Source organism: Girardinichthys multiradiatus, chromosome 6 (assembly GCF_021462225.1).
Source record: "Girardinichthys multiradiatus isolate DD_20200921_A chromosome 6, DD_fGirMul_XY1, whole genome shotgun sequence".
In the NCBI taxonomy this organism is placed as follows: Eukaryota; Metazoa; Chordata; class Actinopteri; order Cyprinodontiformes; family Goodeidae; genus Girardinichthys; species Girardinichthys multiradiatus.
Window position 1 is genome coordinate 45,754,596 of NC_061799.1, and position 13,126 is coordinate 45,767,721.

At 43.6% G+C, this 13,126-nt stretch overlaps 1 protein-coding gene across 1 annotated transcript in view; it reads right to left on the minus strand.

Annotated features, from left to right (window-relative positions):
* amph (amphiphysin) overlaps positions 1-13,126 on the minus strand; it is a 50,615-nt gene that overhangs the window by 28,524 nt on the left and 8,965 nt on the right. Inside the window, exons 4-10 of the mRNA XM_047367573.1 lie at positions 13,004-13,098; positions 11,666-11,761; positions 11,491-11,598; positions 11,334-11,419; positions 5,645-5,720; positions 5,488-5,570; positions 1,530-1,668 (exon numbers count right to left, since the gene is read on the minus strand). Of these exons, the coding sequence (XP_047223529.1) occupies positions 1,530-1,668; positions 5,488-5,570; positions 5,645-5,720; positions 11,334-11,419; positions 11,491-11,598; positions 11,666-11,761; positions 13,004-13,098 (683 nt within the window). The remainder of the gene's footprint in view (positions 1-1,529; positions 1,669-5,487; positions 5,571-5,644; positions 5,721-11,333; positions 11,420-11,490; positions 11,599-11,665; positions 11,762-13,003; positions 13,099-13,126) is intronic.

Consider the following 13,126-nt stretch of genomic DNA (forward strand, 5'->3'; position numbering starts at 1 on the left):
AGCCTCCCCCTGTGATCAGCTAACAGCTCTGCCCTTCACCCGAGTGTCCAAGACACAATGTCACAGGCACTGAAGTCCCTCCTGGAGCACAACTGAATTCCCAGATGAAAGTTGTTTCCAAAGCACCATCCAGAAACTCCAAGAAGGCCAGGTAATCTTAATTTTAACTCTTAACTATTTCCCAAATAAGCACGGAAAACAGTCAAAAGCTTTCCTTTTGCAACTGGAGCTGCAAAGAGGCGACCTCTTAAACTTACTGAACTCCAACACAAGGTGCTCAGCAGAGGGTCAGGGTTCCAGGTCCCAAACTGTGTGTGGAGATAGGTCCACCTATATCTAAGTCGTCATACAAAACCTCACAGCAGCTCTGGCTCCAGCTCCTTTACCGCCAGTTCAACGCCCTAAAATGATTTGGTATAATTTTACTGAACTTTTTTCTAGAAAGAAACGCCGAACATCCTCGATTAAGTGAGATTAGGTTTTTTTGTCAGCGGTTATCGCTTCACTTTATGTACGCACTTAGATATTTTTTGTAAATACTTAAAGTGCCAGTGTTTCCTGATTTAACATGCAGAACCCTTCCAGTCATAAAACAATGATATCTTAATGTTGAAATCGGGCAAGTATTGGTGGAGTTATGACTGATAATAGGTCAAGATAAATGCAATTAATGACAATAGAAAATCAATTAGAAATTAACTGAAAAATATTTACTGACTAAAGGACACATCAGAAAGAAGTACAATAACATTTATTTTACTTTTACTCGTCTATTTATTCATGTATTTATATTTTATATTATTAAGAGATCATTCATTATTCATCTTCTATACCACTTATTCCATAGTGGTTCACGGGGGAGCTGGTGCCTATCTCCAGCAGTGTATGGGCAGGAGGCGGGGTTCACCCTGGACAGGACTCCAGTCCATCGCAGGGCAACACAGAGACATACAGGACAAACATCCATGCACACACTCATTCACACCTTTGGGAAATTTAGAGAAACCAATTAACCTAACAGTCATGTTTTTAGACTGTGGGAGAAAGACGGAGTACCCGGTGAGAACCCACGCATGCACAGGGAGAACATGCAAACTCCATGCAGAAAAGACCCCCGGCCGGTAGTCAAACCCAGGACCTTCTTGCTGCAAGGCAACAGTGCTACCAAAAAGATCATTCATTCATTCATCATCTAAAACAAAAAAAAACATGAAAAAATGAAAAACATTTATATCTTTTAACAATTTGTGCTTTTAGTTTAGGTCACACGAGCCAATCAACAGCGGCCAATGATGTGACATCAGGACAGGAAGCAGAAGATTCCTTGAGAAAAATAATTTTAAATCATCCAATTTTTAATAATGCAAAAACAATAAATAAATGACACAGATACAAATTCTAAAAACAATGTTCTGCTCGTGAGGGATGACAGTTTATCCAAGTGCCTACTTTATGTTAGATACATTGTTATTATGGATGTTTCTTTGTGTCAGCTTGGATCCAGCTGTGCTCACCTGGGCTGACATTACCTGAATTGGGGATTTTGGTCGAGGCGGCCCAGGTGAAACTGGGCGGAGCATGTGATTGGAGCTGGCATCTGGACTCTCTGGCGGAGTCTCATCGTCCGGTGGTGACGGGGTTCTGGCAAGGCGAAGTGGTCCAGAGTCACTAAGAAAAAGGAATAAAGGGAGGTTCTGATTGGCTGAACTCACATTCAATAGCAAGTCTTTCTATTACATTTGTGTTTCCTTTATACAATAAAAACTGTTGAATATATGTGAAGTATTTCTTTAGAACCAAGTTTTGAAAATGCCAATTGTTCAATGAAACGAGCTCAAAGAATAGCATCAACACTGCATTTACCAAATGAACATCCAGCTGGTCCAGGATTAAACTCAAGACTTTAACCCAGACAGTCACTAAGAATAAAGGTTAATCTGAACAGGTAAGGTTTTGTTGCTAAGAAAGAAGAGATTCAACAGAGAACTGCCTATTTGAACATGTGATTTTCAAAATTGTATGAACAGGTGTGCATTAAATACCACCGCTTCACAACAGAAGGAACATTACAAAACAAACAGATCAAATGTATATACAGAATTATATGCTCAATTTAATTAAACAGACAGAATTAAATTCATTTTCAATTCAGTTTTAGTTATCAAATAATTCAGTGCATTTCACTTTTTTATTCAATGTGGTAAAAAGTCTTCTATCTAAGGGAACCCAGTAAAAAGCACTGAGTCACTAAATTGCAGCATTCCCTTATAATGAGCATGCATGGAGCAACAACAGAAAGGAAAGTGAATCTACCGCAATTAACTTGAAAAGACAGAGCAGATAAAACAGAAAATAAAATAGTTTTTAAAAGATTCAATTTAATTTAAGAAGAATCCCATAAAGTCATGACTGCTGAGAGCTAAGGGAATGAATGGCTCAACAGAGCTATGACTCTGTGTAAGTTTAACAACTGTACTAAAGAGAAACCTAGGATTATTCTTGTTCTCTAATGATCAGAATCAGCTTTATTGCCAAGTTCGTACATACAAACAAGGAATTTGACTCCGGTACACTTTGTTCTTTGGTTTTATTTTTGCATTACAGAATATACATATTTACAATATACACATATATAATAAAAGGTGCATTTGCAACATCTGTATGCTGTTGTTTTGTTCTCTATTAAATGTTCATCAGAGAAACAGCCTGGGGGAAGAAACTGTCTCTGTGGTTGGTTTTAGTAAACAGTGCTCTGTAGCGCCACCTGAAGGTAAAACTCTGAACAGTTTATGTGCAGGGTGTGTGGGGTCTGCAGAGATTTTAGCAGCTCTTTTCTTGACCCTTGACCTGTATAAGTCCTGGATGGAGGGAAGGTCAGCTCTGATTATTCTCTCTGCAGTCCTGATTATTCGTTGCAGTCTGGACCTGTCCTGTTTGGTGGATGATCCAAACCACACTGAGATGGATGAAGACAGGACAGACTGAATGATGGCAGTGTAGAAGATGGCCAGCAGCTCCTGTGGAAGGTTGAACTTCTTGAGTTGCCTCAGGAAGTACAGTCTCTGCTGGACCTTCTTCTGAACAGTGTCTATGTGTGAAGACCATCTCAGGTCCTCAGAGATGGTGGTTCCTAAGAACCTGAAGTGGTCCACGGCCGATACAGTGTTGTTGAGGATGGTGAGGGGGGTGTATGGGGGTGGTGTTCTCTGAAAGTCCACCACCATTTCCACAGTCTTGAGTGGGTTGAGTTCAAGGTAGTTCTGACCGCACCAGTGTACCAGCTGATCCACCTGCTGTCTGTATGCAGACTCATCACCGTCCTGGATCAGTCCTATGACAGTGGTGTCATCTGCAAACTTCAGGAGTTTCACGGACGAGTCCGATGAGGTGCAGTCATTTGTGTACAGAGAGAAGAGGAGTGGGGATAGAACACACCCCTGGGGGGCACCAGTACTTATTGATCTGGATCGGGAGAAAATGCTCCCCAGTCTCACCTGCTGCTGTCGGTCCGTCAGGAAGTTGTTGATCCACTGACAGGTGGAGGCTGGGACGTTGAGCTGGGCGAGCTTCTGGTGGAGGATGTCTGGTATGATGGTGTTGAAGGCCGAGCTGAAGTCTACAAACAGGATCCTGGCGTACGTCCCTGGGTGGTCGAGGTGTTGCAGGATGAAGTGTAGACCTAAGTTAACGGCATCATCTGCTGACCTGTTTGCTCGGTAAGCAAACTGCAGGGGGTCCAGCAGGGGGCCTGTGATGTCTTTCAGGTGCTTCAACACCAGAAGCTCAAAGGATTTCATGATCACAGACGTCAGGACTACAGGCCTGTAGTCATTTAATCCTAGGATGGTGGGTTTCTTGGGAACTGGGATGATGGTGGATCGTTTGAGGCAGGAGGGGACCTCACATTTCTCCAGTGACTTGTTGAAGATCCTTGTGAAGATCGGAGCGAGTTGATTTGCACAGGTTTTCAGACATGATGGGGAGACGTTATCAGGTCCTCCAGCTTTGTTTGTTTTCATGCGCTGAAAGAGCCTGTTTACATCTTCCTCTGAGATCTTTAGTGCAGGTAGAGGATCTGATGGTGGAGGGTTGGTTGCTTTATGGGAGGAATTTGTCCCTGAATGGGATGTAGAGGAGATGATTTGAGGTGTGAACGGCTTCTTGTCATGTCTGCAGTAGAAGCCATTCAGACGGTTGGCCAGGAGACGACTCTGTTCAGGATGGGTGGAGGGGCTCCTATAGGCAGTCAGGTTTCTCAGACCAGTCCATACAGCTGAAGTGTCACCAGTAGAAAGGATGTTCTTCAGCTTCTCACTGTAGCTTCTCTTAGCTGCTTTGATCTCCTTTGTTAGTCTGTTCCTGGCCTGCCTGTACCGCGTCCAATCTCCACTGCTGTGAGCTTCTTCCTTTTCCCTGTGCAGATTCCTGAGGTGTGGAGTAAACCATGGCTAGTTGTTCCCAAAGGTGCAGAAGGTCTTGGTCTGCACACACATGTCCTCACAGAAACTGATGTATGATGTCACCACATCAGTTAGTTGGTTTAAGTCAGTGGCTGAAGTTTCAAAAACAGTCCAGTCTGTGCATTCAAAGCAGGCCTGTAGCATCTGCTTTGATCAGGACTAGATGTTTTTCCAGCACTTTTACGTCTCTGCACCAACCTTCATTTATATAAAAGCAGATTCAGCCTCCTCGCTTCTTCCCCGATAGCTCCACGCTGCGATCCGCTCTGAGCAGCTGGAAGTCCGGCATCAGCAGTGCTCGGTCCGGGATGTTTTCACTCAGCCATGTCTCGGTGAAGCAGAGAACCGCTGATCCGTGGAGGTCCGTGTTTTTACCGGTGAGAAGAAGCAGCTCGTCCATCTTGTTGTTTAGAGAGCGGACATTTGGTCCGCCAAAGAGCGAAATCCTCTTTGGCGGACCTTTACCAGCACGCTTTCCCCCTCCGACGTCTCAGTCCGCGCAGAATCCCATAGAGTGGCGCGGCTCTGCTTGCCAGAAGCTCAGTCAACCTCGGATCGATGAAAGATGGTGAAAAAATCCCAAGAGAGGACTCTCTGATGTTGAGAAGTTCCTCTCTACTGAATGAGACCACAGGACTGTGGCTCGAAAAACATAAAAACACACAAAATACAAAAACAAAGAGAGAGCGAAGCTCCGAGGAGGTCATCGTCTGCGCCATCTTGTTCCAAATAGATGATGAGAAATGAGTTGTTCTAGCTTGGCGAAGTGTCTTTTTATACAACAGTCGGCTATTTTTCCAGATTAAGTAGGGATCCTCTAGGTGTGTAGAGCGCCATTTTTTCACCAATTTTCTAACAAGTATGCAGATCTGAATTAAACCAGGGCCACGAAATGTTTTCTAAGTCCAATTAGGAGACATGTAAACACAGAGTTGCTTCTGTTTACACCTTAACATCTTTCTATGTTTGAGCAATTATGTGAACAATTTGGTCACATGCTGAAGAATTACAAAATTATTGGAATTACCTTGGAGCTCCTTGGATGGTGAAGATTTTGTCTGAGTGTTGTTCTCCTAATTTGGTCATGACTTCATACAGCTCCCTGCACACCTAGAAGGAGAAAACCGATCACTACAGCTCTCTGAACATCTCTCTAGAGGGTTAGGAGGAACAAATGAACTCACCAGTGAGATCTCTCGGTGAAACTTTGCCTCCAGATTTGTCACACACCTAAAGGTGCTGATGTAGAAACCTACACGGCTAGAGAGAAGGAAAATGCATTCATTGGTTGGAGGTCACATAGTCTTACATGACATTTTGGAGAGACGTGATTATTCTATGCAAGGTGGTTAAAATGCAGTTAAAAGCCTTCAGCTGATTCAAAATGCTGCAGCAAGAGTTCTGATGAAAATTAAAAAGAGAGATCATATTTCTCCTATTTTAGCTTCCCTTCATTGGCTCCCTGTTAAATCCAGAATAGAATTTAAAATTCTCCTCCTCACATATAAAGCCCTTAATGATCTAGCTCCATCATACATCAGAGATCTGATTGGTCCATATGTTCCTAACAGAGCACTTTGTTCTCAGACTGCAGGTTTACTGGTGGTTCCTAGAGTCTCTAGAAGTAGAATGGGAGGCAGATCCTTTAGTTATCAGGCTCCTCTCCTGTGGAACCAGCTCCCAGTTTTAGTCCGTGAGGCAGACACCCTGTCTACTTTTAAGGCTAGGCTTAAAACTTTCCTTTTTGATAAAGCTTATAGTTAGAGTGGCTTAGTTTATCCTGAGCTATCTCTGTAGTTATGCTGCTATAGGCTTAGGCTGCTGGAGGACATAATGACCACTTTCACTCTCTTCGCTACATTCTCACACTACTCTTCAATTCTGCATTATTTGCTGTTATTTCAGTTTTTAACTTTGTTCTCTCTTTTCTCTTCCTAGAAGCTACACCTGGCCTGACTCTGTGTCTACCTGTGACACCTTTCTGGAGAGGGGAATCGTCCGAGCTTCTGCTGGCAACAACTTAATGCTCACCTTCTACAGATGATCCACATGGCCCTGTCTTTCAGTGTTTAACCCTTTCTCTCTCCTAGACATGGCTACTGACTGAGCTTCTACTGTAACTAACTCTATGTTCTCTCTTTCAGACTCTAACCTTGAAAACTGGCTCAGAGTTTATCTGTTCTTTCTTTCTAGATGAAACGACTAAAGGAGCTACATCCATTAACATTTACTTTTCCTTCCCATAGAAAGTACTCCTGGATCAGTGCTTCTTTGTTCTCTTTGTGTCTCTGCTCTGTTCTCTCTAACCTCCAGTCGGTCGTGGCAGATGGCCGCTCACACTGAGCCTGGTTCTGGTTCTGCTGGAGGTTTCTTCCTGTTAAAAGGGAGTTTTTCCTCTCCACTGTCGCTACATGCATGCTCAGTATGAGGGATTGCTGCAAAGTCAACACCAGTGACTGTCCACTGTCTCTACATGCTCATCCAGGAGGAGTGAATGCTGCAAGTCACTGACTGGATGCAATCTGCTGGGTTTCCTTAGACAGAAAAACTTTTTATCCAATTTGAATAAATAACTGAATCTGACTGCACTGTTCAATGGTTTGGATTAATTGGAATGTATGAACCTGACTTTGTGAAGAACCTTGAGATGACATGTGTTGTGAATTGGTGCTATATAAATAAACTAAATTGAATTGAAAATATATCCAAATGACAGACCGTGGGTTACTAAATCAGTCAAATCCTGTTAACACAAGAAATTAATTGCTTTTAAACAAGCAACCGTTCCCAACCAGCATTTAGCAACAAAATAATTACAACTTGAACTTTTAAAAGCAAAACAAAAGTACAAAGCTAAATTGGAGAATAAAATGGCCACAAACAAACTTGGTTCAGCATGGACTAGTATGAAGACTATTGTGGGCCTTCAGAAGCCACATAGCTGCACCGTGTCATTTAATTTGGTTTTAATTTAGATTCTGATCTGGCAAATGCTTTTAATTCATTTTACTGTCGTTTTGATACCTGCAACTTTAGCAAGGAAATTCAGAAACTTATTCATAACCTTAAAGACACAGAGCACTTTAATATCAACCTCCAGGATGTTAAAAAGTATTTTCAGTTTAAAAGTGAACAAAAGCCACGGACCTGATAACATATGTGGCTGGTCTGTTAAATCTTGTGCCAATGAGCTGAGTCCTGTGTTTCACTAGATGTACAGTGCCTTGCGAAAGTACTCGGTCCCCTTTAACTTTTCAACCTCTTGTCACATTTCAGGCTTCAAACATAAAGATATAAAATTCTAATTTTTGTGAAGAATCAACAACAAGTGGGACACAATCGTGAAGTGGAATGAAATTTATTGGATGTGTCAAACTTTTTTAACAAATAAAAAACTGAAAAGTGCGGCGTGCAATATTATTCGCCCCCCTTGCGTTAATACTTTGTAGCACCACCCTTTGCTGTAATTACAGCTGCAAGTCTCTTGAGGTTTGTTTCTATCAGTTTTCACATCGAGAGACTGAAATTCTTGCTCATTCTTCCTTTTAAAACAGCTGGAGCTCAGTGAGGTTGGATGGTGAGCGTTCATGAACAGCAGTCTTCAGCTCTTTCCACAGATTCTCCATTGGATTCAGCTCTGGACTTTGACTAGGCCATTCCAACACCTGGATACGTTTATTTGTGAACCATTCCATTGTAGATTTGGCTTTATGTTTTGGATCATTGTCTTGTTGGAAGATAAATCTCCGTCAGTCTCAGGTCTCTTGCAGACTCCAACAGGTTTTCTTCCAGAATGGTTCTGTATTTGGACCCATCCATCTTCACATCAATTTTGACCATCTTCTCTGTCCCTGCTGATGAAAAGCAGGCCCAAACCATGATGCTGCCACCACCATGTTTGACAGTGGGGATAATGTGTTCAGGGTGATGAGCTGTGTTGCTTTTACACCAAACATATCGTTTTGCATTGTGGCCAAACAGTTGGACTTTGGTTTCATCTGACCAGAGCACCTTCTTCCACATGTTTGGTGTTTCTCCCAGGTGGCTTGTGGCAAACTTTAAACGAGACTTTTTATGGATATCTTTGAGAAATGGCTTTCTTCTTGCCACTCTTCCATAAAGGCCAGATTTGTGCAGTGTACGACTGATTGTTGTCCTATGGACAGACTCTCCCACCTCAGCTGTAGATCTCTGCAGTTCATCCAGAGTGATCATGGGCCTCTTGGCAGTTCAAGATTGACCTTCATCTTGAACTTCTTCCATTTTCTTCTAATTGCTCCAACAGTTGTTGTCTTCTCACCAAACTGCTTGGCTATTTTCCTGTAGTCCATCCCAGCCTGGTGCAGGTCTACTATTTTACCCCTGATGTCCTCACACAGGTCTCTGGACTTGGTCATGGTGGAGAGGTTGGAGATTGTTTGACTGATTGTGTGGACAGGTGTCTTTTATCCAGGTAACGAGTTCAAACAGGTGGAGTTAATGCAGGTAATGAGTGGAGACCAGGAGGACTTCTTAAAGAAGAACCAACAGGCCTGAGAGAGCTGGGATTCTTACTGGTTGGTAGGGGATCAAATACTGATGTCATGAAATAAAATGCTCATTAACTACTTAAAAATCACTCAATGTGATTTTCTGGATTTATGTTCTAGATTCCGTCGCTCACAGTTGAAGAGCAGTTTTGATAAAAATGAAAGACTTTTACAAGCTTTGGAGGTGGAAAACCTGCAGAATCAGCAGCGTATCAAATGTCCACAAGTTTTGGGTTTTCATAAGTTTGTAGCCTTATTCATCATATTTCTTAAAGGTTTATATACTGTACAATGCAGAAAAACAATCTCAGAAAAACATCTGGCAAAGGAAAAATAAACCATTTCTTTTGTGTTCCACCTCATTATCTGAAGCAATAGCAGCTACTGTGATATTTACACTTCTGATTGAATCTCCTAAGTATTAGCCTTTAATTCATTACCAGGATTATTTAAAAAGAGTTTGTAATTGCTGAGAAAAACTCAATTAGATTTGGGCATGTAATTTCGAGCACAAACTTCATGAAAACCCATTGGGGTATAAAAGGCTTTCTGCTGATGAATTCTTCATTTCTTTTCAAAACTTTCCATAAAGTCAATGATCCGTCAAGTTCTGGTGTCCAAAAAGATGCTGAAGATTAACTGATGACACACCTTACTCTTAGCCTTGGGTCTTGGGACACTTCTCAGCAAACTGGACTGGGTCCCTTGATCGGCAGTTTTATTAGTCCCGTTCCCCAGCTCAGTGGGCGGAGAAACTCTCCACAACTATTAGTCAACCCAGCTTCAAGCTTGTTTCCACAGAGAGGATTACCTATAATCTTGGGACTCTATAAAATCACACTATATTTTTCAAAAACCTAATCACTGCAGGAATAAATGAATGTGTGTTGGGTATGTGTTCTTGGGTGTAGATGTTGTGGGCCTTCTTGTTGCAGGGGTGCACTTTAGTGGAGGGGCTTTATTTTTGAGAGGCTGGTGAGGGTGCATTTGTGTGGCTTCTCGGTCGGTGGCTTGCATGTCAAGGCGGGGGATGAGGGTTTTGAGGATTTGGGCGGTCCCGGGGTGCCGGGTTGTTGGTCCTGGTTCCAGTCAGTTCTTGGGTCTCGGTGGTGCTGCTGCAATTAGCCCCGGGCTGGATGTGCCGGTGGATCCTGGTAAACTGGCCAGGAGCTGGCTCCCTGGGAGAGCATTTTGCCCCCTAGTCCTTCCCTCACCATGCCCGGACATCTCCCCCTACCCACTCCATCTCACTCCCACACTCATGTAGGGCCTTGGGGTGCGGGTACATCATCAGCGGGACCCTGTGTGCGGGGCTCGCGCTGTGTGGAGGTGTCTTCGTTGGCTTTTTGAGGTGGTAGACTAACCACTGTCCTGGATTATCTTATGCCCCCCATTAAATGTGGGACCTATTTCCTTCCATCACACTCCCTGCTAATGACTGGTGTCTCTGCCCGCCAGTGCGTTGGTGGTTCTTTGTGTCTGGGGTTGGGTGCTTGGGTGAGTGCCAGCTCACTCCTGGTGGCTGCTTGGTGGGGCTTGGGCCCCTGGCTCTGTTGGTCTTTGGGTCCTTGGCTAGATCTGCTTCGGCATAGCTAGCTGCAGGCCCATTGCTGCACCTCTCTGGGGCTTTTGCAATGCGGCTGTTGAGTGGTTCCCCCAGGGCTCTCCTCTGCTCTTCTCTACGAGAGGTGTGGTGTACCTGGCGGTGGTCCTTCCGGAAAGGACTATTATGTTTTGTTCAATATAACGTAAGAATTTTTGACATTGTAGGTCAAAATATTGAAGTGTTTACATCTGTACATTATTAAGTATTATTTTGTGCTTCCCAACACTACATTGGTAATACTTTTGAGGACTATTACAACAAAGCACATGGTACGGGGTCCCGCTCTGGAGCCAGGCCTGGGGTCGATTCTCGTTGGCGACCGCCTGGTGGCCGGGTTACTCCTCGCAGGACCCGGCTGGACCAAGCCCAAATGAGAGACGCAAGGCTATCCCCCAGTGGGCCCACCACCTGCAGGGGGAACCATGATGGACCGGTGCAAAGTGGATTGGGCAAGTTACCGAGGTGGTCCAAAAGCTACACGGTGGCAAGGCTTCGGGGGTGGATGAGCTCCATCCTGAGTACCTCATGATTTTTGGTTAATTAATTTTTTTTTCTCAAATTATGATTTTTTATTATAATTCTTGTTCTGCTTGCTCTGCTTTGTAACGATACTGGACATGGGGAGTTGCTGCAAAAGGAAAGGGGTTTTATAAGAGGCAGATCCAACCAATAGCTGCTTCTTCAACCTGACAACCGATCCATTTACAGCTCCAACAGGAATGTGTATGCGTGACTCACCAATCCCAAAGAGTTGGCAGCTCATCCTGCAGACCGACATTCAGCTCATCAAACACTTTCTGAGCCTTTTTAAGCTCATCTTCTGCCTGCGGGGTTCATGAAACAGAGTAAGCACCTTCATATACCTCACATTCTAACTGCATCAGCTCAGGCTCACCTTCAGAACCTTTCTGTCATTCTTCATCCCAGCAGCGTGCAAAGATTCCAGTTGATGACGAGCACTGTCGTAGTCAATGAGTTTGCGGCTTCTTTTGGCCACACGCACCTGAAACCATGAAGTGTCACTTTTCCTCCATATTTTTCCTTCAATCTTGTACACAAGCTGTTCTTACCTTTAGGTCTGGGAACTGCTGCAGGTACCCATCCAAGTTCAGAAGAGTTGAGTCCACCAGTTTGTTATGGAAGTCTTCCCACAATGCATCACAGTCCTGCATAACACACAGAGTTGAGATCTGTTGACACAAATCAGTTAATTTGAATGTTTGCATAGGTCTTTAGGGTGCAACAAAGTCGTAAGACCAGAAGAACCGGGTTTTGTACGGTGTGGCCTGCACAAAGGATAAACCCTGATGAGAAGAACCACTGTGGACCCTGAATGAAGTCTAACCCAGACAACAAGAACTGGTCTGTCCAGGATAAACTCTTAACGATGGCTACCCCCAAACTGAAAAACAGATTAAACAGAAAGTCTAACAATGTTTACAGCTAATATCAAGAAACAAAAATTACAACTTAAACAACACACAATTAAGTTTAGTCTTATTTTAACATAATTACGGAAATCTTTACAACCCAACTTTTTTTGGCTGAACCTGAGGTTGAACTATCTCCCCCTATTGTTTCAACCTGAGCTAAACAGATCACTTTAGGTCAACATATTCTTCCAAGACCCTACCCCCAGCGCTGCCAAAACCTCAGGTTATTATTTCACCCCTCGGCATCTGAACCTCAGCTCACCACACTGACTCTTGCGGTTTCAACCAACTCATGCACCAAACAGGAGTTGTATTAACCAAAGAAACCCAAATTCCTGAAAATGACAGGATCTAATGATGGTCTACTCCGGGCGTCTCCAACCACTGGGTCCTAGACCGATACAGGGCCGTGTATGTATTGGTACAGGACCGCGGATCAATCAATATGTAGTAATATCTGCAGTATTGAAAAGCAGAGCGTGTGAGAGCTTTTAATTTGAAAACTTCTAAACGTCGAAGTGCTTTGACCTGTGTCCTTGAATGAGCAGCAGAAAAACACACAGAGGATGGACTGCTGTTGTGGTTGTAAGACAGTTAAATACAATTCCCCCTCTCTTTCTTAGACAGACAATAGACAACCTCCCCCTACTATCTCACAATACACATCCAGCCCGCACCGGCCCTCAAAAAAGTCTGGAAGGGCAAGTCAAGTCTGTGTTTAGGAGAAGGTGGGCGACCCCTGGTATTCGGTTTTAAAAACCTGGAACCTGGACACACGATGCAAGGAGAAAGAGGCCAGATGAGGACAGGTGTGCAGAAGCCAATAGAGCTGTCAACTCAGCAAAAAACAGAAAGATGATAAAAAAGATGATATTTCTGTTACATCACAGACATAGTCCATCGATTGAACTACAGTATTCCTCAGATATTCACTCAGCTGAGGTTCACTCAACCAGAAGTATTTGCCAGACCAACCTTCCCAATAGTCACTATGTCGTCTTTGCCATGCCAGTCCGGTTCATAGACTTCATGCAGAGACTGTGTCAGGTTGATGGACGCCTGCTGCATGCCTATAAGAAAAACACAGTTCCATCAAGT